Source organism: Parasteatoda tepidariorum, chromosome 9 (assembly GCF_043381705.1).
Source record: "Parasteatoda tepidariorum isolate YZ-2023 chromosome 9, CAS_Ptep_4.0, whole genome shotgun sequence".
Lineage (NCBI taxonomy): Eukaryota > Metazoa > Arthropoda > Arachnida > Araneae > Theridiidae > Parasteatoda > Parasteatoda tepidariorum.
In genome coordinates, this window is record NC_092212.1 from 71,269,043 (window position 1) to 71,290,998 (window position 21,956).

The 21,956-nt window shown below is 26.9% G+C and overlaps 1 protein-coding gene across 7 annotated transcripts in view; it reads left to right on the top strand.

Moving 5' to 3' along the window:
* Positions 1-21,956, top strand: part of LOC107446399 (cell surface glycoprotein MUC18) — a 328,310-nt gene that overhangs the window by 133,578 nt on the left and 172,776 nt on the right. For all 7 annotated transcript variants that reach the window (XM_043041643.2, XM_043041640.2, XM_071184932.1 and 4 more), the window contains exon 2: positions 20,331-20,669. In XM_043041643.2, coding sequence (XP_042897577.1) covers positions 20,331-20,669 — 339 coding nt within the window. The remainder of the gene's footprint in view (positions 1-20,330; positions 20,670-21,956) is intronic.

The following is a 21,956-nucleotide window of genomic DNA, read 5'->3' on the forward strand; positions in this document are numbered from 1 at the left end:
ATAAGATATATATATATTATAGTGAATGTTGATTCATTGAATGCCGAAGAAAAATTTTAATATTTTTGTTCTTAAAAAACTCGCCAAATAAATGATAAATATAGATGAATGGATTCTTCCGCATCATTTTTATAGAAATTCGATTTAGGACTTCATTACGCGTAATAAATTAAAAGTCTTTAGAATACTTTTTAAAAATTTAAATCTCCTTAGCAAATCCTTTCATTGATTGGCAAATCAAGAGCCGTGATACGCAGCCCTCTTCTTCCTTATCTTTAAAGTTTAAAACCAGCGCTTATCAATTATTCAGTGAAGTATCGCTGTTTACACAACTGAAAAGGGATCCAAGGAGAGCTGATAAACTCAAATGAATCCCAATTCATTCTCTATTTCATTAAAAAGACTATCGATTTTCAATGGAAACTGCCTCTAGCGACAATACGCAGTGAAGGCATCTTCATATTACTCTCATCTAGAAAAGCACTTTGATGTTTGATTTTAGCTGAAAGGAGCCAACTTGGCGAGCTTTACTTTCTTAGAATGTGAATTATTCATGAATCATTGAAATGTTTTATTTGAAAATGTGTGCATTAAGTGAATGAATCATGCATAATGAATTTTGAAGTTTTTCAAGTGCATTAACCTAGGGAGGTTTATCAACAAGTAGTTATTATTGATCGGAAAGCGTGTATAGTAGTTGAAAAGGAATATTAGTTAAGTAATTCGAAAACAAATATTAGTAGTTGTAAATAAATGTTATAAATTCAAAATAATTTAAATATTTGTAATATTTTGAACTAACTAAGTGTTTAAAATAAATCTGAAAGGCTGATAATGAAGAGAATGTACAATCAAAGTAAAAATGAATATTAAAAATTATTCAGTTCCAAGGTATAAACTATTTATGATCCTAACGTGCATATAGATTCTATTACTCAATATATATTACTTAATATATATTATATTTAGAAACAGTATTTTATTTTATTGAGATTGCTTCGAAATTTTTTTGTATACTTATTAAATTGTATAATAGTTCGAAAAATGAAAAAATCAACAAATTCATTTTTGACAAAGTTTCAAAATTGTTCATCAAACCCAAAACATTGCCCATCTGACTTTCTGACTTTGAACTACAGTTCTGAACTAAAAATATTCTTAGTTTAACTCAGCGAGAAAAACGTTGGAAACTATGCAACTAAACATTTTACAGAATATCAAATATTTTATTTTACGTTTTTTAAGAATTTTCAAGTTTACTTACACTTTTTGGTATAATTTTATGTCACTTTACTTTTGCATTTAAAGGTTGTAAAATATATGCAAACTAATAATACCATTTTGTTTCTTTTCGACGAACAATTAAATTTCAGCAATTCGTTGTCACATTTTCAGCAAATATGTCAGATGTCCTAAACCAGCAATGAAAAGAATAAAATAATAAGCACAAGAGAAAATAATTAAATGGAAAGTTTTGTAAAGTCATAAAATTATAGAAATTTTTAGTAATAAAAACACGGAAAATGATAAAATAGTAAAAACAAAACGTATGCAGTAAAATAAATAATAGAAACCATTGCTAAAACTATGCTTAATCTACATAAAAACAACATTTCTATTTTGAAACAATCTTTATTAATGAAAAGATAAAAAAAATCTCTTTATAATGATATTTTAAATTGGCTGGTTTGAAAAACGCTCATTATAATACGAGTTGATCGTTCGTACATTCAATTCTGAAAGACAACGTCGTTCATTACTTGTTTTTTGTGTAAAAATAAATAATGAAAACGCAATTAGTTTAAACTTAACCAATGTTTATAATTAATATTATGTTACAATTAATGCATAGAAAGTGGATAGGAATACTTATGGATATATACTCAGACATCGTTCAAAAATATTTAAAACAATGTTGTCCTTAATTTCATAAGGTTCAAGTTTTATTTGTATTTCGAAAAATTTTATTTTCAAATTCTTTACATTGTTTCAATATACTAAACAACGCAATTTTAAAGAAAAAAATATTTTAATAAATTTTCTTTGTAAAATAATAAATTGTTCAACCCATTAGATTTAAGGCTTTTTCAAAATTCTGTAAGTAATTAAAAACTGGTAATTAATTTTCCAATTTTTAATAATAAAGCAGTTTATTTTGAAAAGAAACATAAATAATCTAAAAGTAAATGCATGCATAAAATTTAATTTTTTACTCAAAAGTAACTCATTACTTAACTTAATTTATTAATTAAGCTCATAAATTTAGTACTTTTAAAGGCAGGCTATAGTTTAGTTACCGTAGAATATTATAATGACTTATTTAACATGACTTCAAAAGTTTTACAAAGACATTATTCGTAATTATATATACATATATATATATATATATATATATATATGTATTATATATATATNATCACAGTTTTAGAAAACTTTTCATTATGCTAGCTATAAAAAAATTATGCACGTATATATATATATATATATCTGTGTGTGTGCATTATGTAAAAACAATAAATATATGAATTTAATTATAAGATATTAAAATGAAATAGTGTTTTACTAGGCTTTTTATCTACTCATTATTTTATACTCTTTTTCTATTTTTTCCTTTATAAATTCTGAAGCAAAAATAATGGAGCCTTCAGAAAACGAATTAATATTTTCTTCATGTATGATCACCTAGTTCTAAATTAAATATCTTAGAAAATGTTTCGCAAAAAACATTGTTCTATAAGGTTTTCGTTAAAAGGGTAATGATTGACTTTCGGTTGTTAATTGGCAATAACCTATGGTCCTTGTTTGGAAACAATATATTTTTCGGTTTTAAATTTCATCCCAACAAAATTTTATTTTCTACTTTTTTGTAGCACACATTGTTTTTAATGCATTATGTGATAATTTCCTTAAAAAATAAAAAATAAACTACTCTAGAGTGAGTGATGTATAAGTTCATAAATGGTACAAGGATGGTGGTGATTTTTTTAATGCTACAAATTTATTTATTTCTTCCAAATTTTGTTTGACTATATAAGCATTCCACAGAAACTTCATCCAAGATTAAAGCATAATATCTATAATACGACTTATAACTTACAAACTTAATTAGGCAAATTTAATTACATAAATAGACGGATGGGGTCAACTTGGCCCATCTCGTTTTTTGTTTCTATGTAATTCAAAAAATGATTTATTGAAAATGTTGAATATTTTTGACATTTCATAATTTAATTCAATTTAGGTGCTTATTCAATCACTTATGTGTTAGCCTTATGGAAACGTGCATACATAACCTTATATCTAGAATAACGGTTGGGTTCAGAGTGGCCCCTATTATCCTATAACCTTAGGTAGTTTTCAGAATAAGATACCCTTTGATATACAAAAAATATTCCAGTTTCTTTAAAAAAAATTACAAGAGTATTTCATCGTATCTATATCAACAGAAAAGAAAACGCAACTATCTAGGAAATACACATAATTAGTAAGCCAATGTTCCTTTTAGTGACATATTTTCCTTAACCAAATCGAATGAAAAATACAGTTTTTAATTTTTATGTTCAAGTCTAATTTTTTTTAAATAATTAAAATTATATTTCAAGATTTTGGGCGTACAATTAATCTAAACAAAAATTATCTGGAAAAGCGTAATCTCTCCATTTCAGTTCTTCTAGGTATTCAGCAATATTCAGACTTTCTAGAGTTAATCTCTTTTCTGATGCAGTTTAAGCATATTATCGTGTAATCGAGTTTAAGAAGAAATATTTTATGTGATAATAGTTTAATTTTTTTTCTCGTGATATATACGTAAAATTCGTACACAGGTTCAAAGCTCTAAAATGCGCCAACAATTTAAACAATTGAACTTTTTATATTCCCGAAGCCACATAGTATGAAGCAGTGCCAATATTCATCACATTCCACGGTGGGCAGGATCTAAGGTTTCGTAGCCAAAATTAGCATTTGGATAAAATTTGTTTCAAAATTCGGGGGGTTTTATTTAGGGTTTTTATGTGCAGGTAAATTGAATTCATAGTTGAAATTTTGAAATACACTAAAAATACCAAAAAGCAAAACATAATGGCGGCTTAAATATGACGAGCAAGAAAAAAAAATATATATGTATATAGTACGTTTAAATAATTAAATATAGCAATGAAAGTATAATAATTTTCGTAGTTTTATACTAAAAAGGAAAAGCAAATTTTATTACCGACGTATTATTACAAAATAGCATGAATTAATTACAAAATAACGCGAAAACATGAAGAAAAAAAACATAATTTTTGCTTTTCGGTGTATTTTGTCCACTTTTGCAATATGGGCAAAATAGGGCAGGTTTTTTTGAAAGACGAAACATCAAAGAAGGCAACAAAAAAAAGTTTAGCTAATTACCTCGTGGAACTTTTTGGAGATAAGCTTCGAAAGTGATTCAAACATTGTAAAATGTCAAATGTTAAGATATAAACTATAAGTTTGTCAAGAGTATTAACTAATCCAGCAAATTGAAAAATTGTGCCATAATTTCAGCCTAATTACTCTGATAAAAATATAACAGAAAGTTGAAATTCTTATAGATATTTCTGAAATATAAATTTAAAAGTTACACTTAATAAAATTTTTTTAGCATATTTTTCACTACATTGTACTCTCGTCGGTCCAAATAGTAAATTGTAATATTTGGAATGACTATGAATGCTTAATTTGGGCGATATTAAAACTGCCTACACATATTTTAGTTGAAAATTTAACTTTGACCTTTGTCCAAAGATCATGGTTCACGTTTTAACTTTTATAAAGTGACATTAAACTTGAAAAATTGGAAAGATTAATAAATTCCTGATACTACGCTTTACCAAACAGTTCCAATTGCCATTTTGTTTAGTTAAAACATCTTAACTTAAACATTTATAAATTAACTTTAAGATATTCAAAACTAGAAGCAATTTATCAATGAAAGTTCATATCTATTAGTTCTTCGGTTTTCTTTTAAAATAAAAACCGAGCTAAAACTTTCAATATTGCTTTTAGCATTAAATATAATCTCCCTGTTAGATAAAAAGTGTTTTATCATAACACAAAGTTACATTTACCCGCCAAAAACTTCCTAATTCCAAAAGCAGCCTTGGGCATATTTGACGCCAAGCAGCTTAACGCAATTAATATTAAAAGCACAGTGGCTGGAATTGCCCTTGTTCAGATCAATTGTATACTTTCTGCTTAGCCAATATTTCGATTCTACTCAGGATTTCTTTTTGAAAATTCCACTAATTAGTTGAGGGGGAGTGCTTGATAAACGAAATGAAAAGTTTACGCTCCAGAAATCGAAAATTCAATTAGTTTGTTTCTCTCAGTGGATGAACAAATATAGGCCCCTCATTCTTCAATTTGATGTTCTTTCCATTTTGGGCTTTCAATTTGCAATTGCTTGATGGTTACCGGCTATTTTGATTTGATTGGTTTGCTTCTATTTATTAGCACTAAAACGTTCATTCGTTTAGTAAAATCTCAAATCAATCTGAAAAAAAATTAAATATGAAATCACTGGACGTGATTTTAAAGTTGGAATGTGATTCCATGTACGTTCGTCATAAAAAGAAAATATTCGATTTGTATCTTATATGGCGCATTTCGGATAATAAATCAAACATGTTTTTAATTAAACTTTAAATTAATTAAATGATTTTGAACGCTGATTCTAGATATTCGTTACTGATAAGATATTCAAAGTGTATGTGATATAACTCATATCTAATGTTTAGTTTATGAATCTTTTTATAGATGCCTTTAATTTTGAAGAATATTTCATATTTCTTTTTCAAATAAACATAAAATATAAATTTTTTATGGGATATAATATGTTACATAATAAATTTGTATATCTTTTACTAGTTATAAATATTATTATATGTAATACCATGTTTAAGACTTATTACTTCTTTACTGTACATAGTAGCAAATAGAAATATTTTTATACCACAAATCGATATTATAGATATACAATACTTGTATTTTATTTCATTACCGGGGTTAAACAGTTTACCCAATTCTGAATACACAAATATCAATGTTCAATCCCGTAACCTTGTAATTTTGAACTCAATTCAGAAAGTCAGGAAACTCCTGTATCAAGCATTTTGACAAACTAACCTTGATGGAGGACTTCTTGATGAAACTATTCAGAATTTGCATTAGATGGAGAAAAATTCCTTAATTTTTTACAGTGTACCTTGCGTTTGTTAGCTTATTTCAGAATGGATGCGTAATTTAGTTACATGGGGGAACACAATGTGCATGGCAATATTATATTGATAATTACAAAGAAAATCTTCCGATACTTCGGAATATAAAAATAGTGAAATTTTTTCCCCATGCCAATTGCATGCAACATTCAATAAGAAAGTTATGAGAATTATTTATAATTGCATTTGATTGCCAATCAAAATAAATATCCATTTTAATAACGAAAGAAGTATAGGTCCCCCCATCGCAAGATTGCTTGTAGAATGAAGCAAACCAATAGAGTTTTAACCCGACCATGGCGTACTACTATGATTCCAGCTACCTAAGGGGGGAAATAACAATAGAAAACAGTGATAAATTGAAAAAATACACTTTATTTGGCGTGTTGTGGAAAAGAAATGAATAAAAAACTTATTTAAATAACTTTCTATCATATTATACCAAAGAATCAAGTTGATATGCCAATGTGGAATTTTTGCCAAAAGAAATACCCTCATATATGGAGAGCTTTAGCTATCCCCACCTATGAAAAAGGGAACTCCCGTCAGCTTATTTTGAATGAAAAATAATACAATATCTTTTTTAAGTATTTATTTTCTTGTATCTGTCGAATTTTTGTTTGTTGTTTTATATTTTCTAAATATCTGTTTTATAATTTTATTTCAGAGACAGAATAAAAAAATAATTGTACGCAATGAATAAACTTTAATTTATAAAAAATTAAATCAGACCTTGATTCTGGACTTAAATCTTACATTTTTTCATTAATTATTCATTATTTCATTCAATAACAGTTCTCGTCTAGACCATAAAAATTAATTTACATCCTTATGAGCCATGTATGATATGCTTCTGTCAATAAGTAGTATTTGACAACTTATCTCTAAATTCAATCATAATTTATTTAAATAGGAAAACACGAATTAGATAGTGAATCATTCAATAACAATCATTAGATATTACAAAAATAAATAAATAAGTGTAAAGACAAGCAAATGCATTCGAAGAAAGAAACTAATTTTCACTTATTCCATTTGCATGTAGTCTTAAAAAAAATGAGATCTATCCAAATTACATTTGATTATAACACTCTAAACAATTTTAAAAAATCTGAACACCAACAATGGTAGCAATTAAATTACACTCCAAAGTAGTGTTTTACAAACTGTTCCAATACACCAAAACCGATGATAGTTTCGAGTGTAATGAAACACCTAGAATATTATTTTATACCACTTACCGTAAAGTAGCCGCCATGTTTGTAGTTCAGTAAGACTAAGAAATATAAATACAGACATGCGAATCAGTAAAGTTACTTTCACGATACAATATAGAGCAATATACATAAATTTAGGATGAATACATATAATATTTCTTAAAATAAAGTTAGTTTGTTAATTAAACATACATACAGCACATGCTGAAGTTACTTTTACGATACAATATAGAGCAATATACATAAATTTAGGATGCATACATATAATATTTCTTAAAATAAAGTTAGTTTGTTAATCAAACATACATACAGCACATGCTGAATATTAATATGTATTCAAACTAAACCGAAGTAAATAGAAGTTAAATGTTGCAAAATTATTTTATAGAATAGACAGATTTATGTAAATCTTATACGAACGTAAATATCTTTTTTATAGAATTTAAACATACGTGCTATTCATACAAACTAAAAGCATACATGTAATTTATAACAGTTTATATGAGTAGTTTGTCAAACAAATCCGACAAAATGTTTGAAATTACCAAATTCGACCACAAATAGTATTCTTTATCAATTAGTAAAGGATGTTGAAACTTTCTTAGTATGACCACTTTGTCAATTCAATCCGACAAGAATACATTTACTATTAGTACACTTCTTGCAAACAAACTGGCATCTTGTCAGCCGTATTGTCAATAGCTTGAAATCGCACAATTAGCAGCCTTTAAACTGACATTAATAGTTCAAAGGGATTTGTTTATCTTTTATAATAAGCCCAAACATCATTTCAAAAAATAGTTTAGTTAACAAGTTTAAATATTATCGAATTATTCCCCAAAAATTACAAGCTCCTAAAAACACAACCTTTTTCATCTACGGGCAACGGATTGGTGAAAATTTTATCAATTATTGGTGTAAAGACTTAACTACATCCCTTAAAGTGTGTAAGATTACTCGATTTACTATTAATTTAAAGTAAAAAATCAATTACAGAATTTTTAAAGTTGTTTGATTCCAAATTCGGAAAGGTATCATACCACAGCTTTTAAAATGAAGAAAAGGGGGAAAAATTCTAATAAAAGAAAAGTTTTCAATGCAATCAATAAGACCCTATCCAATATCAGGTTATCATTTACTACAATATAGCTTTTTTTATTCAATTTTACTTTTATAAAACGTTTTAATGTAGTTTTTGCATTATTTTAAATATCAACTTTATAAGTTTATTTCAAAGACCAAAATTGAGAGAAAAATATATACACATCGAAAAAAATATATATATAAAAAGAAACTAAGGTTTAAAATTCTTCAGTCTAGTTAGTAATTTGTTTGATTCTGAAGTCTTTATTTGATAATAATTACAAATTTGTTTAATTCTAAGAATAAGTCAAATTCTGCTTCTTTTTAATATTAGTAATATCTCAAAGATTTATAGCCAATTTTCTTAACGTATTTTCTATAATAGTGAATATAATATAATAAAGAAAATTAGTCAAGATCATGAACATTAATTTACATGCATTGAAAAAAAACATGAAATGCTTTCTTCAATAGGTAGTATTTGGCAGCTTATCTCTGAATTCAAACATAATTTATTTAAATAGGGCACCGCAATTTGCATACTGAGTCATCCAGTAATAATGAACAGACACTACAAAAAATAAATAAACAAAAAATGAAGACTAACAAATACATTCGGAGAAAGAAACTAATTTTAACTTATTCCATTTGCATGTCGTATTTAATAAGATAATAAAATGAGATCCATCCAAATTACATTTGATTACAAGCAAAAGGGGAAAAAAATTCTAATGAAAGAAAAGTTTCAATACACAAAAGAAAGAAGCAATGCAATATCACTTTTATTTGTTTGCTTTTCTGTGGTTCTAAAACGCTTCAATTTAGTTTTTGTGCCATTTTTTAAACCGAGTGGCGAAGTTATTTCCTCTTTTCTGTTAATGGCACTGGGCTCTCTCCCGGGTGATTGAAAAAATGAACATTATTTCCAACGAGTAAATTGATCGAAAACGAATACAATATTTCTTTTTTTTTTCATGGAAGTTTCTAGAAACATTGCGAATACATGAGAAGTGCCTTAAGCTATTTGCCTTCTTTTTGAAATTGCATTTGATTTAGGTTAATTTTTGAACAGCCTGTTGGAAAAAGCCCCTGTTTTATAATTTCATTGAAATATTTGACAAAACGTACTCCCTAAGTTTCAATACCTCGTGGAATTCGTTCTTGAATTTAAATAAATAAATAAATGCATATGAAGGAAAATGAATTATCTTTGCAAAATATATTTTGTTAAATAAATAAGGAATTTGTAGCTAGAGCTTTCACAGCTTAGTTAAGATAATTAAGTTTTGAACACTTAATTCAAAATTATTTTTGTACACTCACGGATTTGTCTTATTTTCCTGTGTTAAAAATATGAAGATAAATTTATACTTGGTAAGATAATGTTTATATTAAAGTATAAGTAAAAGTTATATGAAAGTTACAAATTTTTATTTTTATTTTAGAGGTTCTAAAGTTTTTAATTTTTTATTTTTTCAAAAGTGATTAGTTTTTGACCCATTTTTATACCGAGAAACGAAGTTATTTCCCTTTTTCTGTTGATGACACTGGGTTCTTTCACAGGTGATTGAAAAATTTAACATTATTTTCAACGAGTAAATTGATGGAAAACGAATACATTTTTTTTCATGAAAGTTTCGATAAACATTGCGATTACATGAGATGTGCCTTAAGCTAGAAGTCTTCCTTTAAAAATTGATTTTGGTTAATTTCTGAACAGTATGATAAGAATATTCAAGAGGCTTTTTTGAAAGTTTATTAAAATATCGGACAAAATGTACTCCCTAAATTTTAATACCTCGTGGAATTCTTTCTTAATTCTAAAAAAAATAGATAAATACACAAGAACAAAAGAAATAAGCTTTGCAAAATACCTTTTGCTAAATAAATATTGAATTTACACCAAAAGTTTAGTTAAGATACAGTTTAGTTAAGATAAGTATATTTTGGACATTTTTTTTCAAATACAGTGAACATCTTGGGGGCAAGCACTCTCTGTTGCACAAAAAATATTCGTTAATAGAGGTTAGTCGTTCTTGGGGGCAACCTTCATTGAGTAAAAAATTTTATCGAAGGAACGTGATTTTATGCTTGCAATTTTAATTTTACTCAGTGTCATTTTCTTGAACGAAAATGCCACTTGTGTTAGCGTCATGAAAACCAGATCGATGAATAAAATTTAGCGCCAATAAAAAGGACCTTTACTGATATAATTATCTCTAAAAGCAAAATTACCAATTATGAATGACAGAACTCTCTTAAATAAATAAAATTATGCTTTTCATTTAACTTTGTATTTAGTTTTATGTGAAGAAAATGAGCTAGTTTGAAGAAATGGAGAAAAAGTTTTGTTAGCTTAAAATGCGTAGTATTTTCTAAACTGACTTCTAAACAAGATTATAAGTAATTAGGTAATAATTTCGACAATATTGTAAAACATTTATTCTTTTTAATAAGTCATCAGAAATAAAAGTAATTTATAAACAAGTCATTAAGTCATTTAATTATCAATTAGCCAATTAAATACATCGTGATAGCTTGTGAAATTGCGTATTTTTTTCAAGCGAATCAATTGTGTCAACCGTTTGCATGCCAAGGTTCCGAAAATCGAACATGCATTTTAAGTTAGAACTTAGAGATCAAGTAATATTTCTTCAGCCATTTAAAATTTACAATATGAAGTATTTTTTGCATCTAGTTTGATTCCATTTTCATAATTGTGAAATTTTTATAAAAATTTTGATGAGAATTGATAAGATTCTTAAGAATTTTCCTCTTATTTTTAATATAATTTACCATACATTTAATATTTATAAGATGACTCCCGTGATTACGAACTTGTAAAAGGGCAATATAAAAAATCTGTTAGAGGAATCAAATTCAAATTTTTCTATTAAAATTTCAAATATTGACTAAGGACCGCTTGTTTCTTTTATGGAGCATAGTAATTTTAATAATTCTATTTTTAATTATTATACGACTGAGTTATGTTTCGAGCATGTAATTCCTTTGCTTTATGACGGTTATTCCGGAAAAGTAAGGGGGTCTTAAATTGAAAAGTAGTCCATGTTTAATTTAGGTGTCTAATAAGTGGCACAGATTATCACTATCCCTACTGCAAAGTGTTTATTCATTCATTGTCGATACATTTCTTTTTTGTTCAAACTCTTACTATTGAAAAAGAAATTCTTTCTGATAGGGTCATGGCATTCAGAAGATGTTATACTTTGTTCCTGTACTCTTTGTCAATGGTATTTCTTTTCAATGCGTTCCCGACAATGACATTCAATAGATTCCTTCGATTGACATTTTTTCCTCCTTTGTTTCTTGGGATTTATATTATATTCAAAATGCAACTCTTGTAAATGAATGATTTAAAGAATATTGAGCACTTTTTTCAATGTTAAAGAAAATTGAGCATTTTTCATAGTATTCAGTAGATTCCATCAATTCATAGCTTTTCCTCCCTCATTCTTGTGATTTATAATAAATTTAAGATGCAATTGTTGTCACCGATTGTGTTAAAGAATATCGAGTATTTTTTCAATGTTAGAGAATATTGAGCACCTTTTTTTCAATGTGTTCCCAACAATGCTTTTCAATAGATTCCTTCGATTGATAGTTTTTCCTTTCTCACTCTTGTGATTTATATTAAATTTAAGATGCAATTGTTGTCACCAATTGTGTTAAAGAATATCAAGAATTTTTTCAATGTTAAAGAATATTGAGCACCTTTATTTCAAAGCGTTTTTAACAATGTTATTCAATAAATTCCTTCGATTGATAGTTTTTCCTTTCTCACCCTTGTGATTTATTATAAATTTAAGATGCAATTATTGTCACCGATTGTGTTAAAGAATATTAAATATTTTTTCAATGTTGAAGAATATTGAGCACCTTTTTTTCAATGTGTTCCCAACAATGCTATTCAATAGATTCCTTCGATTAATAGTTTTTCCTTTCTCACCTTTGTGATTTATAATAAATTTAAGATGCAATTTTTGTCACCGATTGCGTTAAAGAATATCGAGAATTTTTTCAATGTTAAAGAATATTGAGCACCTCTTTTTCATTGTGTTCCCAGCAATGCTATTCAACAGATTCCTTCGATTGATAGTTTGTCCTTTCTTATTCTTGTGATTTACATTATATTTAAGATGCAATTGTTGTCACCGAATGAGTAAAAGAATATCAAGAATTTTTTTTCAATGTTAAAGAATATTGAGCACCTTTTTTTCCATGCGTTTCCAACAATGGTATTCAACAGATTCCTGCGAATGATAATTTTTCCTTCCTCATTCTTGTGATTTATTTTATATTTAAGATATATGTTGTTACCGAATGATTTAAAGAATATTGAGCATTTTTTTTCAATGTGTTCTCAACAGGAGTATTCAATAGATTCCTTAGATTGATAGTTTGTCCTTCCTCATTCTCGTGATTTATATTAAATTTAAGATACAACTGTTGTTACTGAGTTAAAGAATAATCAGCATTTTTTAATCAGTCGCTTTTGCTTGCTTTTAGCAACATTTCCTTTCAGAGCCTGTTATTTTGTCCCATGTCCGCGCAGTTGTGGATTTTATTTTATTTTATAATCGTCGTTGAACAGCCGACCCAATTTTAAGTTTACGATTACCTCTGTTCAACACCGTGGTCTTGTAATTTTGAACCCAATCCAAAAGATTAGGGAATACCTGCAGCAGATATTATTAAAAGTTTGCCTTTGTGGTAGACTTTTTGATGGAACTAACACGCACTTGCGTTGCATGGTGGGGAAAACCTCCTATGGTTAGTCTGATTGGTTTTTTTTTAGCAAGCAAACTTACCGAAACCTTAATAATGTATTAAATCAGCGGAATTTTTTTGTACAAATTGAACCAAAGTATAGTTTTTATAAGTTATAGAAATACGATTTTGAGGTTCAACTATCTCATCCCTTAGGTTAAATAGCACGAAATGGGATGCTACACTGTGAAAAATTCCGAATCAAATTATGGATGCATCATCAGCAAAATCTATTTTTCCGTAAAATCCTTTTTTTTTTCGTAAAATATTATACCATAATTGTAATTTTTACAGCAATGATAAACTAATTAGAGGGAATCACTGATTTTGCTGTAATTACAACTGTACAAACTACGGTACATCAGATTTTTGTTTCGTAAAATATTCCGGAAAAAATATATTTTACAATAAAAGTACAGGCACTTTTTACCGAAATTTGATCCGGATTTTTTTTGGCAGTATATAATTTAACAAGTTTCGAAATTTCCAATTGTGTATTTTACTGTTTCTAATTCCGTTTGTTAAAACACGCAATGATTCGAGATATCGAAACACATAATAATTTTTATTGTCAGAAAAATATTTATAATTTTATATAATAAATATATTCTTATCTTTTTTTCAAATTTAAGGTATGTAGGAAGACAGTTACAATCACAGGAGTTACATTTCTTTACACATGTATTGGATAATTCTCATTCCAAATTCTAACGTAACATATGTTCCAAAAACATTTTATCCACTTTGAGTTTTAAAAGTATATTCAAAATTCAGAGAATTTTTTGGAACTTTGATGCTTAAATAAACTCCACTTTCTACCTTGTTAACTTATCTATCGATTTTATATTTCAGAATATCGCGTTTCAATCCTACAAAAATGAATGTCATATATCATTTTTTAGTAATTTGCATATGTTCGAAGACTGCAACTGTGTCTCCCCTTACGCTTTGGAAAAGTTCCAAATTTCGGATTCCAGAAAAGGAAATAATGAAAATTCTTTCATCTTTTTTTAATGCATTTTTCTGAGCATGTTATTTCATTTGCTCTATGAATCTTATTAATTATTTTTGTTTTGATTGAATTTACTCGATCCACAAAAATGAATTTAAAATTAATGAAACGTCTTAATAATCAAGTTCTAAAATATATTTTGTTTAATGTAATGCAATACATTTTGATACAGTTCGATGTTAATGTGATACTTTAGTTTATAAATCCAATTATTTGTTACCAGTTCAGTATTTCATACGTAATATTTAATTAACAAATTATACAATCATTTTTTTAATTTTTTTTCACCTTGATACATACTGAAACGCTCCCATTTGAAAAAACCCTCGTCTTTTTTCAACGGAATTAAGGAAATCGTTCATCGTTATGCCTTAAAAGCTTACATTCAACATTAAATATAAAGCTTACATTCTATATATATATATACATATATATATAAGAAATTCTTTGTTTTTTTATGAATCTATTTTTTAAGAACTTTTTTATTAATTTTAAAATCAAAGATAATTCGTATTTTTCCTCGCTTTCTTCTTTGTTTAAAGTTTTCTAATAGTCTCTAAACTGGGTAATAGTTGAAATTGAAAGAAAATTATATGACGTATTTGGGTATAATACGACTAAGGAGTTTATGTGTTTCGCCAAAGAAAGGCGAAACACCCGCTCTTTTATGTAAAATACTTTTTTTTTCTTAAATATCTGACCTCAACTAGATCTGTCTTTCAGATCTGTTCTAGATCTGCTCTAAGTTCTTCTAGACCTGTTCTAGAAAGTATATATCTGTTTTATTTTTCTTATTTCACAATTTCTTTAATTTTTTCACAATTTATTTTTTAACTGTTTAATTTCATTCAGAAATACAATTATTAAAATTAATTGAATTTGCTCCACGTTTTGGCAAATGCCCATTAATTCTATCCAAACAATATGCAGAAAAACTTGAAAATGAGTTTTATATATTATTACGTAGTTAATATTTTACTTATTAATTATTCATGTTAAAAGACCCTTTAGCTATGGAGCTTTCAATTAGTGTTATTCTAAAACATTTTTTTCAAATAAAAATACATCTTTGAATACAGCTTAAATGTAATTGCATTCATTAAAATCTGCTTAATTTTTTCAATTTCTTTGGCGATTTTTTTTTTAAATAGCGCGTTTTTTCCTGGCGAGATTTTTCAGAAACCCATTGTTTTCACACTCTAGAAAAAGTAACGGACAGTAATTGCAGTTTTTATCTAATAAACGTTTTTTTGTCAAAAAAAAGTAATAATAAATTTAGAAAAAAAAGAACTTTTCTTCCGGTAAACGTCGTTTAATCTTCTGTAAAAAGCGTATTGAAAAAATGAAATTCCCGCAAATACTTTATGCCCATTAAAATTACTTTTTTGCATAAAATGTTTATTTTTTCGCCAATGTTTCTTTGCCAAACGCCTTTTTACGCAGTTTTTCATCTTTAATGTAGTGCGTCATTGTTTTCTTAATGCTATAGCAACAAAGCTTTATTTAGCTTAATGTTCTTTTCTTTCTAAGCTTTTTAAGTTAAGAAACAAAAGGCTTTATTTTCATGATTTTTTTTACTAGAGCGGCTTTTCAAACCATTTTTATTTAGATAAACTTCTTTATACTTAGCTATTTATTTTTATTAAGAAAATAATTCCCGTATTCTTCTGTTTTTGCAATTTCACAAAAATTTAATGAAACCTTATTTCTATTTGAGCTTTATTTTTATAAGTGAACACAATTTTTTATTTCTCAATTCGAAAGAAATACAATTACTTTTAAATCCACACATTCAAACGTGTTTTTTGTTTAAGAACTGAAAAGAAAACCACATTTGGAGTTTATTTTGTTGGTTAAAAAAGACTTTTATTTTTACGCGAGGTTTAAAAAAATTAAAATATATAAATAAATGTTTTTACAAGGATGCAGAATTTTTTTTTCATTACGTTTACTTTCTGATTTTTTTCTGGTCAGTACCTCTAAGCTCGAGTAAATAATAGACTTTTTAAGTAATTAACACTTCTTGATCTAAAGCCCAAAAAGGAAAGATTTTTTGTAAACAATAAAATTAACAGCATAATGCTAATTAGTGGTAGAACGTTTTATGTGTGTATTATATACAGCATTAAATTTATAAAGAATATTTCACGAGATTAATTAGCAGTTGGTAAAATCAATTCTTTTTTCTAATAAAATATACATCCGACTAATTACTTCTGAAGTTGTATTTTTAAGTTGTATTCAATTTTCAAATTTTGATACTGTTATACGTTGTAAAAAAAATCTTAAATATATTAATAAACACAAAATTAGGATTGCGTGAATTTATTTTAGGCATCCGCAATTTTTTATAGTGTGCAAATTTGCAGAAATAGTATGTCTTCAAATCTGAAATTTGAATAATGAAAAAAAAAATATTTTGGAACTTAAAATCTTTATTGTAAATTAAAATTTATGATTTTTTATATAATTTGGAAAAAATTAAAGTAAATATATATTTTTAAAAAAGGTAAAAAAACATTTTTTTTATATTTTTATTTATTTTTTTACAATTTTCACAAACCAGCTCTAAGCATCTGTAAAATAACAAATTTCTTACGTTTGCTGAAGCTTTTAAGAAAAAAACGATGAGATTTTTGATGCGTTTTTGCCATCTTACTCACCGTCATCGACATCCAGCTGGTCAGGGCAGTAAACAAACGTAATAATATAAGTAAGGCCACAAGAGGACAAATTATTGGTTAAAAAGTAGAAGTTTTTTTGAAGTCTGAAAAGCTGAGTCAAGTATTATTATACAAAGCTGAGTCAAGTATTATTATATTTTTCTTTATGTTTTATTCAGTATAATATAATAATAAAATTGGTGTAAAGAAGTTAACTTATTCGAATAAATGCGTTTATGGGACAGAATTTTTTTTATATTATTATTTTTTATATTATTTAATTATATTATTAAAAATTTCAAAATCTAATGGCTTGTAAATAAATAATATCTTTTGTTAGGCTTAAAACAACAAAATGAGATATTAATTACAATACAAATATTTAAAATAAATACAAAATTTTATAATGTTTAGATAATTGGAACTGAACTATTTCAGGTGTCTACGCTGAAGCTACAAAAACACGTATAAGTTTATTTAATTTTAAAAAATATATTAAATATTTTTTTTCCTTCTAAATGAATGCAGCTGACCATAAAATTAATAGCAGATCAATATCATCTAATATAATTCTGTCATTAAATTACGCGCATTATACACTAAGGTGCATAGTACATTTTTGTATAATTATATTTATGTACAGTGGTCTTTAAATAACCCCACTGAATAACTTTTGATCTAATAATCAGATCTTTGCGTTCTATGACTCATTCTTAATGGCTCTAAAGGGTGACCTCAAGTAGATTAATTAATAAGTGCAGACGATATTTTAAAGTAAAAAATCCTACACAAAAACGTACTTTCTCTGAATAAACGTTTCTTTTTTGATGAATTCAGATTTCTTACCTCCAAAATATAGGGCTGAACTCCAATCTGGGAAATATGGTCCAAATTCTATATCTGTCTTGGAAATATGGGAGCGTTCCAAAGTCTCAATCCCTTAATGTTTATTTTAATTTTTGCGTATTTGGCAACATCTCGAGAACTTTTTAGTATTTAATAATGGTCGAAGTGTTTTTCGAAATGTCGGGAATAAAATGTTTTGCATATTTTAACGAATATGATTTTAGAAGGTAAACAACGAAATTTAAGCAAAATCGGCTGAAAAATTCCTTGGAAATTGAATTTCAAAAGAGTCAGTTATTTAAAATTCGATTTTTCCGGAATTACCGATTTTACAAAGCAAATTTTGCATTTTGTTTTATAAAATAATGTTCTTTAAAATTATGTAAAAAATTGCATACTTAACTATTTAAAATATTTTCACCCATTACATAATAAAATAGTAAAAAAATATAAATATTTCTAAAAGTTATTTTTTACATGGATTTATCTTTGGATAAACGAATTTTATAATTGTGTACAAACAGTTTACATTTCGCCTGAAAAGTTCTCGAGATATTGTGAAGTACGCAAAAAGTAAATTTAGCATCAAGGCGTCCATGTTTAAAAGTGCTCTCCCGACCAAACTATTTCCCTGATTGCGATTATCCCTGTATTTTGGGGGTCGGGAATGCAAATCCGTCAAAACAAGATATGTTTATTCAGAGAAAGTACGTTTTTGTATCTAATTTCGTAACTTTAAATATCGTCTGCAGTTATTAATTAGTATATCTGAGGTCATCCGCTCGAGCTATTAAGATTGAGTTCTAGAACATGAAGAGCCAATCATTAGATCAAAAATATATCAGAGTGGTCCATTTTTTTGTGTACTATACATGACATGTAAATTTACATTATATTAATAGTACATTTGTACATTTCTAGTTGTGGTAGTTACTAAATCTTTAATGTAACCTGATTAGTTACTTCAACTTAAATTTCTTGCAAGTTTATCATTGCCTTACATTTTGCTGTTATTTAACTTCAAAATTATTCATGGAACCAATGCAATCGCAGTTTAGACTAAAAGCGCGGAGATGATCTGTAAAAATTAAGAGAATGAGCAAAATTACAACGTTCAAATTTGTGTTATTTTCGCAATTTAAGAACTATGCAAACAAATCAGTTTCTATTTAAATCCCATTTAGGTAAAAATAAAGTAGAGAGAATGTGAATAAAATATGCAGATGAAAGAATGCTAGAACTAAAAATAAAGCTTAAATTGTGCCAAAATGCAAATCATAAAATTTTTAGTAAAGAATAAAAATGTTTTTTTTTAAAAAAACGATAAATGGTTATTCTTTTATATTTCTTCTCTTATTCAAAGCACTTAAACTTTGAATTCGGCTAAAAATATAAATAAAGAATTGTGAGCAGATGATATTTTTTATAATAATGTATGCAACAGACAGGATTGATTTCATAGAAAACGATTGTTGTATTCATAGAAAACGATATTCTTAAGCGAATTCAAATTTTCTAACAAATGATTGATTATAGTAATTAACTTTGCAGACGACTTTTGTAATGTAGTATCTTTTAAAAGTTCGATTTTTTCTTCTGGAACTTAAGAATTTTTATTGTTTCACACATTATTGAGGCTGTCTTTAATAATTTAAATTCCTTTATTAATTGTTCAGTCGTAAAATCTGCCAATGACCTTAGCAGAGATAACTCTTGTTAATTTCTGGCTATCGTCTCTGTAACATGTTTTGTAATTACTGTTAACAGGTTTTCTGTTTTCGTTACAATATATAACAATAACCAGGAGTGCTTTTTAAAAAAATTGGTTTTAATAATTTAGTGTATTTGCTTCAAAATTAATTAGATTTTTAAGTGTATTTTCATATTTAGTTACAAGCATATATATAAATCCTGTTCCATCAAATAAGAATACATATACATTCCACTCGGTAAATTAAAGCTATACTGATTACGTTCTTGGTTAATTTATGCAATACGTATATATAAATAAATGTTCGAAACATAAAAACGTTGTTTTATAATTTCCTACTATCGTTTGTGCTATGTGATTTACTAAACGATCTTTTGTTAGTTATTACATTTAAGGATATTGGTGATTACTTTTCAACAATGATTACCTAATGATAATGAACTCGTCAATTTTGAATTCTATGGTAAATCAGTTATGGTAGGCAACAGGCAAGGAATTTTATGCTTAATAATTAAACATATAATCAATTTTTAATTTCCATCAAGTAATCAAAAATCATTTATATGTGTTATACTTGATTATTTAAATTATTTTTGATTTAATATACTTCGATTATTTATATAATCTGTATAAATTAATAGATATTATGAAATAATTAATAACTTTATATGTAACATAGAGTTGCATACTATTCATTATATTATTAATAAATTTGTGACAATATTTGCTCTAGAATTATCATTAATTATGGAATATTTTGTTTTTCAGCAACCGTACACGAATTTTATGCTGTGGCTGGTAATAGAATTTCCATGCCCTGCAACATCACAGCACCTTCTAGTGACGATGTTGTGACGTTGGTGCTTTGGTACAAAGGGGACATGAAGGTACCAATATATACTTTAGATGCCAGAAAGGGACCTATTGAAAAGTCTAAACACTTCCCAAGTTCCAAATTGGGAAGACGTGTTCATTTTGATTTGCACGTTAAAAATCCTGGTTTAGCTATAGATCCTGTAAAAGGTGAAGACGCCGGCACTTATAGGTGTCGAGTCGAATACAAGAGGTATAGGACACTCAGTTACCAGTACGAGCTTAAGGTTATTGGTAAGTATTATTATTATTTTGAATTTTTGTCTTTATATATAAGAAGCATACAAAATCATTTTTTACTACATGAGTTGGTATTTAGAAACAGCCTATTTTAGTTTTTTTAGATTGCCTGCTAATCTCATTTAAACTCCTTACATTCTTGGCATAAAATAAAGGTTTTTTATGATTGGATTTATAATAGTTTGGAATTTTATGTATAGAATGGTTTAAAAACACATTTGACTAGTTCAAGAGAAATAAATAAGTTCGAAATTTGCTTAAGTCGAATTTTAAGCTTTGAACTAGAATTGAAAGAGACCCCAGTTAAATTAATTATAGAAAATTAATAAGAAACCGTTGATTAGTAGATGTTCCGATAATTTGTAAACTACCTACCTAGAAACAGAAGGATTAGCTGCTTTAAACCAGTGTGGTATAAATCATGCCATACACTATATGGTTCGTTTTTAATTTCTTGATGAAGAAATTGTATCTTTTATTTTCCGGATTTTTAAAAAAAATTTCATCCTTTTTTCCTTTTTCTTTCAGTGCTTTGTTTATATTTTTTCATTATTATACCCCCCCTTTTTTTCATATGTCTTTAATTTTCTTTTGTTTTATCTTTATTTTGAACTTATATATATACATANTTTGCTCAGTAAGCAAAAATGAATTTATTTAGTAAGTTAAAATGATCTCGTAGCAGCAAATGTTTTCTGAACATTTTTGAAGAAAAAATTCGAACGTTGCGAAGAAAATAAAATAAAATATGTGTTTTATTTAAACAAAGTATCCCAAGTAACACGCCTAAGAAATCTGCGACTTTTTATCAGCAACAAAAAATTCCACGTCATTGAATGAAATGCATCCAAATTCACCTGACTCATTCTGTATGAATTTTCTCGCTTTTAGTGTACGAAAAAGATTTTTTGACACATCGCAGCATTAGAAAAAGACTGAAAATGATTCAGAAATCGACAAAAAATTAACATAATAATGCTATAAAATGCTAACGTTTATGAAATGTTCAACAGATAAAGCTGTCATAAAATAAATCCCACAAAAGATGCATTCCCTAAAAAACATTTCGCATTTCCTCATAAGTCTAAGCATGCATGCATCATAATCTTACATATTAAAAATTTCTATAGTCGTCACATTAAAGTTAATTAATTTTGAGCTTCTACCAAGTGTGTTCGATATCTATCCAGTGAAATTTCATTTCATTATTTAAATTCGTAAACGCAAAATTGAATTTATACATTTCGTTTTTTACTAAAATCTCGCTCTTTTGAGATACTT